This window comes from Microcebus murinus, chromosome 1 (assembly GCF_040939455.1).
Source record: "Microcebus murinus isolate Inina chromosome 1, M.murinus_Inina_mat1.0, whole genome shotgun sequence".
NCBI classification, from domain to species: domain Eukaryota; kingdom Metazoa; phylum Chordata; class Mammalia; order Primates; family Cheirogaleidae; genus Microcebus; species Microcebus murinus.
In genome coordinates this window covers 117,997,502-118,012,560 of record NC_134104.1, presented here as the reverse complement: position 1 = coordinate 118,012,560, position 15,059 = coordinate 117,997,502, and the positions used below count along the sequence as shown (strand labels likewise).

At 36.6% G+C, this 15,059-nt stretch overlaps 1 protein-coding gene across 3 annotated transcripts in view; it reads right to left on the bottom strand.

Annotated features, from left to right (window-relative positions):
* CEP70 (centrosomal protein 70) overlaps positions 1 to 15,059 on the bottom strand; it is an 85,265-nt gene that overhangs the window by 35,999 nt on the left and 34,207 nt on the right. For 2 of the 3 annotated variants that reach the window (XM_012749125.3, XM_012749126.3), the window contains exons 8-12: positions 12,819 to 12,875; positions 9,700 to 9,787; positions 9,520 to 9,608; positions 7,807 to 7,881; positions 405 to 510 (exon numbers count right to left, since the gene is read on the bottom strand). In XM_012749125.3, the coding sequence (XP_012604579.1) occupies positions 405 to 510; positions 7,807 to 7,881; positions 9,520 to 9,608; positions 9,700 to 9,787; positions 12,819 to 12,875 (415 nt within the window). The remainder of the gene's footprint in view (positions 1 to 404; positions 511 to 7,806; positions 7,882 to 9,519; positions 9,609 to 9,699; positions 9,788 to 12,818; positions 12,876 to 15,059) is intronic. The other variant, XM_076005186.1, reaches the window with a different exon arrangement.

The following is a 15,059-nucleotide window of genomic DNA, read 5'->3' as shown; positions in this document are numbered from 1 at the left end:
GAAAATTAAATTTCCAACGAACTAAATATCTGAACAAAAACAAAACCCTATAAGGACCCTAAGAAAACAGATTTATATAATAATAATGGCAATAAAAACAATAAAAAGGGAAATGGCTTAAAGGGAGAGAGTAGGGAAAAGGATTATAAAATATTTTAAAAATCATAGCAGCTTTTTACTATCCTGCTTTCGAACTAGGCCAGAATCTCTTTTAAAAGGTAAGACAAATTCTAAGTTGAGCTACCTACAATGTTTTTAGTCAAACAGGTATGTTAATGGCAAGACAAGACAAAGTGAGTATACACAAATACAGGATACAAGTATTCCTTACCAAGTGATAACTTATTATACAGCAACTGAAACCAAGATTCATTATAAACACCAATCTTTTTAAGATTCAATACCTGAAAGTATCTCTGGTCAATTAGGGCCTGTTGCTGGCTATATTTGCTGGGCTCATCTCTTTTCTCTGTGTCCTCGGCTCTTTTATCACTAATAAGGTCCTGTAATCTAAAGGAGGGAAAAAAAAAAAAAAATCAAGATAATACAAAATGCCTTCCTAGACACTGGATTAAGATGACAAACTAAGCCAATGATCCAGCTACCCTTCCGACAGCCTTAAGTCATTTTACTTATATATGTGTACACATGTGTGTACATATACACACACATATGTATATATAAAGTTACAAAAATTTTAAGTTATATTGTCACTGGAAAACAAGAAGGTCTTCTCAACAGACTACATATTAGAAAGAATCTCTAAAAGCAAAAGGCATCAGACTGAATAAGAAAAGTTCTAAATATCCACAACACCCACAAAAGACAGCATAGGAAAGAACTACAGCAAAGGATGGAAGCAACTTCCATTCCAAGGTTCTACAAACTTAGAGGCTATAGGTAAATGGAACAAGAAACACGGGCAGGCAATTGGTTTGGGTATTGTAGCAGGAACAGCTATACAGTTTAGTCTATCTCTTTATACTTCCACTTGTGCCAAAAAATAGGCAACAGTGATGCACGGACTAGTCAAAAGGGCATGAAGACCCATGATATCACTGTCCCACGCAGCTGCTATAACTCTGGGAAAAGTATAATTTTTGCCCAGAAACCTACGTATGAGTTTATCAACAAAGCAGCAAACCCTTGCCGCTCTCCAGATGTCTCCAAAGACAGGCTATAGTAGATATTTCTTCTCCTACCTTACCATGCCTTTGAAAAATAGTATCATAGTCGCCACTTATCTGTGATTTCACTTTTTGTGGTTTTAGCTACCTCAGGTCAACTGTGGTCCAAGAATATTAAATGGAAAACTCCAGAAATAAGTGATTCATAAGTTTTAAATTGCATGCTATTCTGAGGACTGTGATAAAATCTCACACTGTCCTGGCTCCATCTCACCCAGAACATGATTCATTTCTTTGTATCCATGCTGTAAACATTATCAGCCCCTGAGTCACTTAGTAGCAATCTCAGTCATCAGATTGACTATTGGGGTATAGCAATGCTTGTATTCAAGTAACCCTTATTTTACTTAATAATGGCCCTAAATCATAACAGTAGTGACGCTGGCAATTTGGATATGTCAAAGAGAAGCCACAAAGTGCTTCCTTTAAGTGAAAAGGTAAAAGTTCTTGACTTAAGAAAAAAATTGAATGTTGAGGTTGCTAAGGTCTACAGCAAGAATGAATCTTTTGTTCATGAAATTGTGAGAAGGAAAAATAAATTCATGCTAGTTTTGCTGTCACATCTCGAACTGCAAAAGTTACAGCCACACTGTGATGTGTGCTTAGAAGGAAAAGGCATTATATTCGTGGGTAGAAGACACAAACGGATACATGTTTCGATTGATGGTAACTGGGTTCAGTACTATCCAAGGTTTCAGGCATCCATGAGGGATCTTGGAACATACCCCTCACAGATACTACTACAGTCTCTTAAACCCACTTCAAATTAGCCCTCTTCAATTTGAGTATGCCACCATTTTCCTGCTAGGATCTCAATCCATTAAACTGACTCTACAACTCATTAATGATGAGCTCTGACCTGCTAGTTGTAAAATAAAATAGTAAAATTCTATCATATCATTTGCCTGTTGGAAAATAATCAATGATTTCCCACTGCTTTGTAAACTAAATCTAATCCCCCTGGGCTAGCATTTAAAACTCTTCAGCTGTGGGCAGAGTCAGAAAACTGGCTCTGGTTTAATCCTTGCCACTCGTTCTGTGATTCAAAACTTGTCCGATAACTATTCCAAGTCTCAGCTTTTTATTAGTAAAGTGTGGGATCACCAGGTCATTTTGAGCATCATATGAGATTTTGTACGTGCAAATTGTTCTGCATACAGTATAATAAACAAGTCTTTGTCTAAAAAGCATAAGTTAAATAATCAAGAAAGATTAAAGAATCGTTCTGTTTCAAAAAAAAAAAAAAAACTCTTCATGCTGGCCCAACATCTTCCTGACCTCCCTTCTTATGTGATCTTACTACTCCCCTACACTTACCTCTTCTAGTCACATGTATTATCCTTGATCACCACTCAATTGCTACTCTCTGCTCTATGGTAGGTATATGCCCAAGCCAAATTAAAAAACAGAATTAGGCCGGGCGCTGTGGCTCACGCCTGTAATCCTAGCTCTTGGGAGGCCGAGGCGGGCGGATTGCTCAAGGTCAGGAGTTCAAAACCAGCCTGAGCAAGAGCGAGACCCCGTCTCTACTATAAATAGAAAGAAATTAATTGGCCAACTGATATATATATATAAAAATTAGCCGGGCATGGTGGCGCATGCCTGTAGTCCCAGCTACTCGGGAGGCTGAGGCAGAAGGATCACTCAAGCCCAGGAGATTGAGGTTGCTGTGAGCTAGGCTGACGCCACGGCACTCACTCTAGCCTGGACAACAAAGTGAGACTCTGTCTCAAAAAAAAAAAACAAAAAAAAAAAACCAGAATTAGCTCTAGGTAAGTTGTCAACCTCCTTCCTCTAGTAGATACAAAGACCTTACAATTCACTTTCCACCTATTTACCATAGTCACATACTTCATAGTTGTACATAAAGGCAGTACCATGAGCAGATTATTATATCTAGAACACAAAAGGACACAGAGAAGCTAATGTGACCTCTAGAGGGAATATAAGTAAACTGATATATCTGAATTAAAATGTTAACTTTTTACTCAGGTGGTAATATTCAACTTATCAATCATTTGCAAATCTGATTAATAAATTTTACACTATGGATCCACAACATTTTAGCTTTAAATATATAACTGCATGTACTAATTACAGGCACTCTGGGAAATGAAATGTGATTTCAATAGCAACAAAGAAATTAAAGTACCTAGGAATATACTTAACCAAGGACATAAAAGACCTCTACAGGGAGAACTATGAAACAGAGGAAGGAAATAGCAGAGGATGTAAACAGATGGAAATCCATACCATGCTCGTGGATCAGCAGACTCAATATCATCAAAATGTCTATACTACCCAAACTGATCTACAGATTCAATGCAATACCTATTAAAATCCCATCAGCATTCTTCACAGATATAGAAAAAAAAATTTTACGCTTCGTATGGAACCAAAGAAGACCCCGAATATCAAGAGCAATTCTAGGCAACAAAAACAAAATGGGAGGCATTAATATGCCAGATATCAAACTATACTACAAAGCTGTAGTAATTAAATCAATATGGTATTGGCACAAAAATAGGAATATTGACCAGTGGAACAGATCTGAGAATCCTGATATAAAACCATCCTCATATAGCCATCTAATCTTTGACAAAGCAGACAAAAACATACGCTGGGGAAAAGAATCCCTCTTCAATAAATGGTGCTGGGAAAACTGGATAGCCACCTGTAGAAGGCTAAAACAGGACCCACACCTTTCACCTCTCACAAAAACCAACTCACGCTGGATAACAGACTTAAACCTAAGGTATGAAACTATTAGAACTCTAGAGGAAAAAGCTGGAAACACTCTCCTAGACATCGGCCTGGGCAAAGAGTTTATGAAGAAGTCCCCAAAGGCAATCACAGCAGCAACAAAAATAAATAAATGGGACATGATCAAACTACAAAGCTTCTGCACAGCCAAAGAAATAGTCATGAAAGTAAACAGACAACCTACAGAATGGGAGAAAATTTTTGCATCCTATGCATCCGATAAGGGACTGATAACTAGAATATACTTAGAACTCACGAAAATCAGGAAGAAAAAATCAAATAACCCCATTAAAAAGTGGGCAAAGGACTTGAACAGAAACTTTTCTAAAGAAGACAGAAGAATGGCCAACAAACATATGAAAAAATACTCAACATCTCTAATCACCAGGGAAATGCAAATCAAAACCACAATGAGATATCACTTAACCCCAGTGAGAATGGCCTTTATCAAAAAATCTCCAAACAATAAATGCTGGCGTGGTTGCGGAGAGAGAGGAACACTCCTACACTGCTGGTGGGACTGCAAACTAGTTCAACCTCTGTGGAAAGCAATATGGAGATACCTTAAAGCGATACAAGTGAATCTACCATTTGATCCAGCAATCCCATTGCTGGGCATCTACCCAAATGATCCAATGACACTCTACAAAAAAGACACCTGCACTCGAATGTTTATAGCAGCACAATTCATAATTGCAAGGCTGTGGAAACAGCTCGAGTGCCCATCAATCCAAGAATGAATTAATAAAATGTGGTATATGTATACCATGGAGTACTATTCAGCTCTAAGAAACAATGGTGATATAGCACATCTTATATTTTCCTGGTTAGAACTGGAACCCATACTACTAAGTGAAGTATCCCAAGAATGGAGAAACAAGCACCAGATATATTCTCCAGCAAACTGGTATTAACTGAGTAGCACCTAAGTGGACACATAGGTACTACAGTAATAGGGTATTGGGCAGGTGGGAGGGAGGAGGGGGCGGGTATATACATACATAATGAGTGAGATGTGCACCATCTGGGGGATGGTCATGATGGAGACTCAGACTTTTGGGGGGAGGGGGGAAATGGGCATTTATTGAAACCTTAAAATCTGTACCCCCATAATATGCCGAAAAAAAAAAAAATGTGATTCTATCAACCCAATGAACTATACCCTGATTTAATGATGACAATAACTAAAACTTATTGGGAACCCGATAACTAATATTTACCGAGAGCCTTTCTTTATGCAGGAATTCTTCTAAGCACTTTACATGTATTAACTTATTTAATCCCATTGTATTCTAGGTTTATAGAGGATTAGTAAAAGGTGGTAACTCATGGGAAACTGACCTTTAGTTCACTTAGTCTCGCAATAAATATCTGCCATAACATACTAGATTTTCCTGGGTCTCACAAGAATGTAACCATTTTGTTTTATTACCCACCATCCCCTCACTTTTTTTCCCTTTCTGTATGCCCTATTCACCTTAACACATTAACTACTGTGAGAGTTGTATTTAACTCACTCTAGTTTTAACCCCAGTGGTTAAAACTGGGTTTTAACCACTCTAGTTTAACAATAAGAACATCAACCCTTACTTGTTGATGTTCTTATTGTTACAATTAATATTGACAATTCTAAAAACGTGGATTAAATGAAGAGTCAATAAATTTTGTTTTTATATTTGTTTACCTTTAAATTACACTGCACATTTTTATTCTATTTTCATAATAAACCACTGTAGCCCCAAGGAAAAGTTTCTGACTTTTTTTGCGGGGCAATGTGTTAAATACTGAAATTTGCAAATTCCTCTTCAGAGAAACAGCCACAGATTTGTTTGTGGTTTGTGTTTTTCCTGGGTATGTCCTCAATTTTGGCTTAATAATCCGCCATTGTTTGAGATCTTTTTCAGTCACTTATTTTGGGTTGTCATTAGCCAAACTGATGCAAAACACATAAGTGTATCAATGTAAGACTCTCAAAGTTGTATCCTTATTTGAATCCTTTTCTCTACATTCCTAGGATTTTTAAGATGGTCAGTGATGAAAAGAAGGGTTCACTTCAACCTAGCCCCAGTGTCAAACTGTGAAGGCAACTGTTTCTCTAGGTAAAGAATCCAGCTCCTTGACAAAATCTTATGTGCTGTCTTTCAGGGCCAGCCACAGGTAATTAACAAAGGCTTCGCCTGGCAGGCCTGGGGCAGTGGGGGGAGTTGCCCTCCTCACACCAGACTCACTCCCCTCCCTCCCAGGCCAGCCATGAGCATTTCTGCATTCCTAGGCCAGGCATCTCCATTGGGGCCTCTTTACTGTGAAGCCTTGACTGAGGCATTTGTCAGGTGCCTCTGCCAAGATCTCCTTTTTGGTAGAGGGGCCTTAACTACAATACTTTTCTGCACTCTGACTCAATACTTTTCCACTCCTAGCCTTCCCTCCTCCCCATAAAACAGTAGGAATCTTTTGTGCAGGGCTCCTAGGCAGTGAGGATGGTTCCCCTATCTGGGTGCATATCAGACAGTTCCTCACCTGGAGCCATTCTATAGAGAAAAATGGAACATTGAGGAGTCAGCCCTTTTCTTTTTGGCCTCTTGGTTATGCTATCACAGTAAATGAAGAATAGTTTGATTGTTAATTTCAATTTGGCTCATTGGCCTAACTGACCACTTTCGCATCTGTCAGCTCAACACAGAGTAGCAATATTCTGATTTTGTTTTCCCCCAGAAAAAGATAAAGACTATTGAAAATTTAAATGGAATTAGAATAGTACCTTTGGTTATCTTATACTGGCAGACCCATTTGATCACTTCTTAATGTAATTTTATAATAAACCTGTTTGTGATACTAACTCAAGAAGAGTACATGTTCTCCTGTGTTAAATTATTAGCCCCATTTGATACTGAAGGTTTTGTTAGTTTAAGGGTAACTAAAAATCTTTAAAAACAATAAACAAAACTGATTTTCTTTGGTTCTAAGAGGAATAGAGGCTTCTCCCCTCTTCCTTTTCCTTATAGCACTTCTTTTGCAAAACTTGAAACTATAAATCCTTTCTTCTATCTTTTTAAGACATACATACATCCTTTCAAGAGCTAAATAAGCCTCGTGCAAGTTTTGCATCCCAGCAAGTCTTTTTTGAGGGCCTTGGAACTATTACTCAAAGCTCAGCACTTGTCCTCATGGCTACATCAGAAGAACGAGAACAAGTGGCTTGAGGAGAAGGAAAGAGACGTTTATTACTTTGCCAGCAAAGGAGGACAATCAATGGAGACTCCTGTCTAAAATACCATCATCTTTATAATAAACAGAAATACAGAGCTTTTAAAGGATAGTTTCTCAGCTTCAGGCAATTACTGTTCAACTACAGTTGATGATTCTGATTGTCCCATCTCTGCTGAAGAAAATCTCTGTTGGTTGGGCTAGAGTGCCATGGCATCAGCCCAGCTCACAGCAACCTCAAATTCCTGGGCTCAGGCAATCCTCCTGCCTCAACCTTCCAAGTAGCTGGGACTAGAGGCATTCACCACCATGCCCAGCTAATTTTTTTCTATTTTTTAGTAGATTCTCTTGCAATTCCTCTATTATTTCCAAAGATAATTTTCTATTTAAAATCTTTGTCCCTTATTATATCTGGTAACTAAACTACCTTTTTCTCACTTAAGATGAATATACAGCAAAATCCAACATAGTGGAAACTGCTTTTAAATTGTGGAACCAGAAATACCCCTTTTCAATGTCATTTCCCCCATCAGCCTCGTAATTCCAAGCCAAGGTCACTATGAGGTAGCATGAGATAAGCTGGCAAGTAATAAAAATAAATAATAAAATACAAAACCCTAATAAAAGCAGTAACTTTGGTAAAGTATATTACTTGATGTTTTTCTTAAGGGCCTTTTCCAGTTTCTTCACCTGTTGTTTATAAAGTCTTAATTCATGTTGTGTGGGCCTGTAGAAATAAAATCATGTTGAATGCATTCAATTTATCGAATACAAGTATTTAGTAATAAACAAAAGAGAATACATGTTTTCTTGTCGCAAATATGCTTATTAAAATTCTTAAAACATTTCATGACTGCTAATGAGGTGTTTACTAGCCATTTAATATTCTTCTACTGTGTAGTTCCTTATTCGAAACCTTTTACTTACCTTTTGTCAGTCTATTACTTATTTTTATACCGAAGTATTTCAAATATACAAACTAAAATATAGAACACTACAACAAATCTCGATGTATCCAACCACCAAGCTTTATCAAAGTTGAATATTAACAGATTTGTTTCAAGTCTATTTTAACTAAAACATTCTATTAATACTTATACTTTAAAAACTCCATGTGTCCCTTGTTAATGTCATTCCTCTCCTTTCTATACCATAGGGAACCATTACCCTGAATTCATTGTTCATTATTCCCATGTATGTTTTAAAATTTTTACTACATATTTATATAACCGTACATTTACATATGTATTGTACATTTCAAAATCACCAACAGTAAATTTCAAATGTCTTCACCACAGAAAACAAGTATGTGAGGTGATAGATATGTTAATTAGCCTGATTTAATTATTTCATATTGTAGTCTAAATCATAACTGTGCCCTATAAATAACTATTATGTGTCAATTTGCAATTAAGAATTTAAAATTTAAAAAACAGGCCGGGCATGATGGCTCACACCTGTAATCCTAGCACTCTGGGAGGCCAAGGTGGGCAGATCGCTCAAGGTCAGGAGTTCGAAACCAGCCTGAGCAAGAGTGAGATCCCATCTCTATTAAAAATTAGAAAGAAATTAATTGGCCAATTAATATATATATATATATAAAATTAGTCAGGCACGATGGTACATGCCTGTAGTCCCAGTTATTCACGAGGCTGAGACAGAAGGATCGCCTGAGCCCAGGAGTTTGAGGTTGCTGTGAGCTAGGCTGATGCCACGGCCCTCTAACTGGGGCAACAGAGTGAGACTCTATCTCAAAAAAAAAAAAAAAAAAGTTATGCTGAGTGAAAGGAGTCAAAAAAAGAGTAAATATCATTCAGCTCCATTTATATAAAGTGTAGAAAACACACACTATATATAATGACAGAAAGCAGATCAGTGGTTGCCAGAAGCAAAGGCAAGAGGGACGGGACAGGAGGAAGAAATTACAAAATGGGGTAAGTAAGAGAAAACTTTCAGGGTGATTATCTTGACTGTGACTATTAGGGTGATTTTCTCCACTGTAATTGTTTCACAGGTATATACACATGTCAAAACTTATCAAATTGTGCACTTTAAATATGTACAGTGTATTGTACAATTATAATTCAATAAAGCTATTTTTTAAAACAACTGAATCTACTCAAAGTTGTTACCCAGTTTTATCTTCTTCAATGGTGGACTCCTATTTTCTCATTTCCCTTGCCAACTCATGTGCTTGTGTTCTTTCCATGACTTATCATGAGAGACAACTAACATGAGTACAAGAGTGTGAGGTACCCAGGATTAGTTTTAGAGTAAAAGGGCTAGAATGGTTCATTTAATATTCTAAATTCCAGTATGTTTTCCTTTTCAAAGAATAAAGAAAAATTACTTAAGTTTCTCTCACCTGGTTTCCAAATCTTTTTGGAGCTTCAGTTTTTCACTTAAAAGTGCATCAATCTTAGCATTTGATTCCTTCAGTTGATTCTGTAATGACTGTAACACATTTCACAGAAAAATAATTAACTTTCCTGGGAGATTATTTTACTTCATTAAAAAACATTTATTAGTGATGCAGCCCCCATACCATTAGAAGGCCTTTATAAGTTGGTGAGGCATCCAGATTTCTGTAGTCTTTTTCTTCTTCTGACTGACTTTCATCTTCTTTATATTGCCTATGAACATATACATGCAGTATATGTCTTATGAAAAAGCTATCTTCAAAGAAAAAAACCTAACAAAAATTAAACCAATCTAATGAGGGTTTAATAATCTAAACATGAATTAAAATTAATCCAAATTTCCTACTTGTTCTCATAGAGAATGGTATTAGACCACTACTACCTAATATTATTAGTACATATAGTGTCTAAAGACATAGACCAAAAGTTACAACTCATATTCAGTTTGGACTATGTAAGATATTTTTTAAAACACTGAATTGTGAACATTAAACGTCTGATTTCATTTATAAATCCAACCTTCTGACTTCTCTTGAAAAGTCAGTTGATCTAGACACACTGGGCTCACATTCCTGCACAGCATCAACTGGCTAGAGCTCTGTAGTAACTGCCCTCTTTAAGACAGATGGGCACAACTCTCCAATTGCCTGTAGTCCCCCACCAACCTGCTTCATCATTTCCACTGTTTTCCTCACTCTGCAAGAGTAAGAGTTTACAACCTGTCAAGTCATGAAATTCTCCATTTTCCTTCTTATTCTTACATACTGTCATGGTTAATTTTATGTGTCAAATTGGCTAGGATACAGTACCCAGCTATTTGGTCAAACACCAAGTCTAGATGTTGCTATAAAGTATTTTTAAGTATGATTAACATTTAAATCAATAGGCTAAGTAAAGCAGATTACTTGTCATAATGTGGGTGGGCCTTATGCAATCAGCTGAAGGCCTCAACAGCAAACACTAAGATCCCCTGAGGAATTCTGCCTCTAGACTGCCTTCAGCTTTAAGACTGAAAACATCAACTCTTCCTTGGGTCTCCATACTGCCAGCCTGCTCCCAAATTTTGAATTTTCCAGTCCCATAATTATGAGTTAATTCCTTAAATCTCTATATACATAGATGTCCTTTTGGTTTTGTTTCTCTTGAGAAAGCTTATTATTAACAATACAGATAACTACAATCCCACCAACCTGTTTTTCTGTATTTAAGGAAGCAGTACCTTCCTTCTTTCTGAGGCAACTGATGTCTCCTTGTTCGTTTACAGCCTACTCTTGCCTAGCACTTTAAATGACTGCTCTCCATAGGTTACCCACCTTACTGATGAACATACCAACAAATCCCTTGAACTCCAGGCAGATTGGCTTAACTAATTACTGTCATTAAAAAAAAAAGTCTTAAACACTTTTTTGTTTTGAGAGACAGGGTCTCGCTACATTGCCCAAGCTGGCCTTGAACTCCTGGGCTCAAGCGATCCTCCCACTACAACCTCCCAAGTAGGTGGGATTATAGAAATGTGCCACTGCACCCAGCAAGTCTCACACTTTTATATCTACATACGTTCTGCTCATAGTATCCAAGTAGTCTAAGATGGCTTTATTATTGTTTTCTTTTGTGCCTTTCCAAATTTTGCCTTTTAGGCTCAAGCGCAATTTACATCTGCTTTATAAAGACTTCCCTGGTCACTCCATCCAAAACTGACTTGCTCCTGCTAAATTCCTATAGTACTTACGGCCTTACTAATTTTTAGTAATTACTCAATTATAACACTATGGTGTTGTTGTTTTTTTAATTTTATTTTTATTGACACTGTTTTTTAGTGTTTAAGTCTCATATTATTTTTCTTAATTATTGTGTTTATATTTTATCAACCTTATTAGACTAACTCCTGAAAGGTTAAGGACCATGTCCAAAATGTCCTATCTCCATAGAACCTATCTAGCACCATGTCTACCATCTACAACAGTTTTATTTGGAAGTCTGAAGGTCCCTGAAGTTACTTGATATAAAGCTGCTATATGAATAGATGAAGGAGCTGTTTTTATTATTAAAAAGCATTTTCTTTTCTTCCTTTCCTTCCTCCTTCCTTTTCCCTTCCACTCCCCACCATTTTTTTTTTTTTTTTTGAGTCCCCAAAGTACTAGAAGGAATAAGCAACCAGCACAACTCTGCCACTAGTCTTTCCAAATTTATGGAGTCATTGTCCTTGGGGTAAGAATACTAGCACACATGCTTCCTGAAAGCAGGGAATTTATCTGTTTTGTTTATTACAGAATCCTAACTACCTGAAACAGAACATGGCACAAAATAGGGGCCCAAATAAAATATTTATTGAAAGAACTATTCCATCTACAACTAATAAGAAAGTAGCTATGCTTTAGTGACCTCATATTAAAGCATTTTAGATTATATGTGCTTCATATATTAATCAACATAAAAATTATCAATGAGATTACAATATTTTTTAATACTCTATCCTTATTTCTTTATTCCGAGGTGAGAAGTGTGTTTTAATCCATATATATCCTTGAGTTTTCACTGACATTTTATCTTCATTTCATAAATCTGCATGCTAATTTGGGTGCACTTTGGTAGGCAACAGATCTAATTCTGTGCACTTTGTGGATATATTAGCTATTAATATTCAGTGGCTAGACATCAGAACAAATTATAATCCTTCAACAAAAAAAAAAGGAAATACCCTTTCTGCTGTGACCAATACTTTGGTGATTATTAAATATACATATTTTAATATAAATAAGACATTTTAACGTAAGTAGTAAAATACAGTCAAGATCTTTATAAAAAAGACCTTTCTAGTGACATACTAGGTAGATTTTCATAACTCAGTTTCAAAAGGCTATAAAAACTTTTAATATAATTATTAAATAATAACTTTTTTTTTTCTCTTGTTCTTGTTCTGTTGAGTCTTGTTCTGTTGCCAGGGCTAGAGTGCCGTGGCGTCAGCCTGGATCACAACAACTTCAAACTCCTGGGCTCAAGCAATCCTCCTGCCTCAGCCTCTTGAGTAGCTGGGACTACAGGTATGTTCTACCAGCCCAGCTAATTTTTTTCTATTTCTACTAGAAACAGGGTCTCGTTCTTGCTCAGGGCTCAAGCTAGTCTTGAATTCCTAAGCTCAAGAGATCCTCCTGCCTCAGCCTCCTGGAGTGCTACGATTTCAGGCAGGAGCCACTGTACCTGGCATATAATAACTTTAAAAATTATAATATAGGATTCTTTATACCTTTGTGTATGGATTTTTTTAATTTTACATTCATAGTAATCAATCAAGCAAAGCAACCTAGAAAACAGAATATATTGAATTATTTTCAAAATGAGGTATTAGAGCATATATTAGTATCTCTACATAATTTCAAATTACAGTGATAAAAATAAGTACAGAATAAGTAAAGAATAAGTACAGAATAAGTAAATAATAAGTACAGAATAAGTAAAGAATAAGTACAGTTATTTGGCAGGCTTAAAAAAATTTAAGTGATTCTTACCAGAAGCAATTATTATACACTAAGTCATATATTTTATATATTAATTTCAAAGTATAGATTTTTAACTAACCATAAACATTGTATCTCAACATATTAAATGTATATTGTCCTGTCCTAACAGTTCTACCTCTAGCAATATCTCCCATAGAAATATCTGCCAAAGAATGCAACTCAATAAGATAAGACTGTTATTTATAAGAGTGAAAAACCAGAAACAATTTAACTGTCCTTAAACAGGGGAAAGTTAATTAAATAACAGTACATCAATACTTTGGGAAAATAATGGAGCATTAGAAGAAACAATGTAAATTTATGTCCTAATAAAGACTGATGAAGGAAAAAATTAACGTTGCATACCCAAATGTCTATCATGCTACTTTTGTAAAACAAAGTTGTATATGAATTTGTATGTGTACTGAAAAAGAACTCTACAGGTTCTTAACTGGGGAATAATATTGTAACCTAGGGAGCATGTGAAGGGCAGTGTTGGTTGTCTCATTGACTGGTCAGGGAGGGGGCAGAATGCTATAAGTTCAATGAATATGACAATACTACAGGGTGAAAAACTGTCCCACTCAAAATGCCAACAGCACCACTGTTGAGAAACAGGACACACACCAAACTGTTAAGAGAGGTTATCTCTGTGATGAAGGAAACAGAGGGCAAGCAGGTAACATTTTACTTTATATACTTTTACGCTGTTTGAATTTTTATAAGCATGTATTACTTTTAAAATTTAAAAAACCAAGAGAAAAATAAAATATACCATACTTTTTTTTACATGTTATTCTTTTTAAAGAAACAATTTATACTGTTACCCTCCTATCTTGGGAAACTATTAAGTATGAAATGTTTGATTTCCTTACGTACTAAGTTTGATAGTTGATATCTCTGACATTTCCATTTGGACACTTCTTGTTTTATATTTATTTATTTATTTATTTTTGAGACAGAGTCTCATTCCGTTGCTGGAGCTAGAGTGCCATGGCTTCAGCCTAGCTCACAGCAACCTCAGACTCCTGGGCTCAAGCAATCCTCCTGCCTCAGCCTCCTGAGTAGCTGGGACTACAAGCATGCGCCACCATGCCTGGCTAATTTTTTTTACATGTTTATATATATGTTTCTATATATTTCTATTTTTAGTAGAGACGGGGTCTCCCTCTTGCTCAGGTTGGTTTCAAACTCCTGACCTTGAGCGATCCTCCCACCTGGGTCTCCCAGAGTGCTAGGATTTCAGGTGTGATCCACCATGCCCAGCCTATTTTTATTGAGAAGGTACATCCTCAGTCTTGCAAACACATGTTTTGGCTTGTGATTATCTTTCAAAAAATTTTTAGAGCAATTTTTGCAAAACCAGGGATAAGTAAAAAATTTGTGTTATTTTTATTTTATTTATTTATTTTTTTTCTTGAGACAGAGTCTTGCTTTGTTGCCCAGGCTAGAGTGAGTGCCATGGCATCAGCCTAGCTCACAGCAACCTCAAACTTCTGGGCTCAAGCAATCCTTCTGCCTCAGCCTCCCAAGTAGCTGGGACTACAGGCATGTTCCACCATGCCCAGCTAATTTTTTCTATATATATTAGTTGGCCAATTAATTTGTTTCTATTTATGGCAGAGACGGGGTCTCGCTCTTGCTCAGGGTGGTTTCGAACTCCTGACCTCGAGCAATCTGCCTGCCTCGGCCTCCTAGAGTGCTAGGATTACAGGGGTGAGCCACCGCACCCGGCCTTGTGTTATTTTTAAATATGGGTTCCACCATGGAACCAATGCAGTGCAGATAGCTCAAAATATCAACCAAGTGTTTGGGAAGGATGTGGCTAATGAATGCATGGCATATCAATGGTCTGAGAAGTTCCTTCTGGTGATTTTAATCTTGAAAAATAAGCCATGTGGGCAACCTGAGTGAATCCATCTCAACCTACACATGAATTAGCAGCAAAGTTTGACGTTACTATTCCAACAATATTGGACCATTTGAAA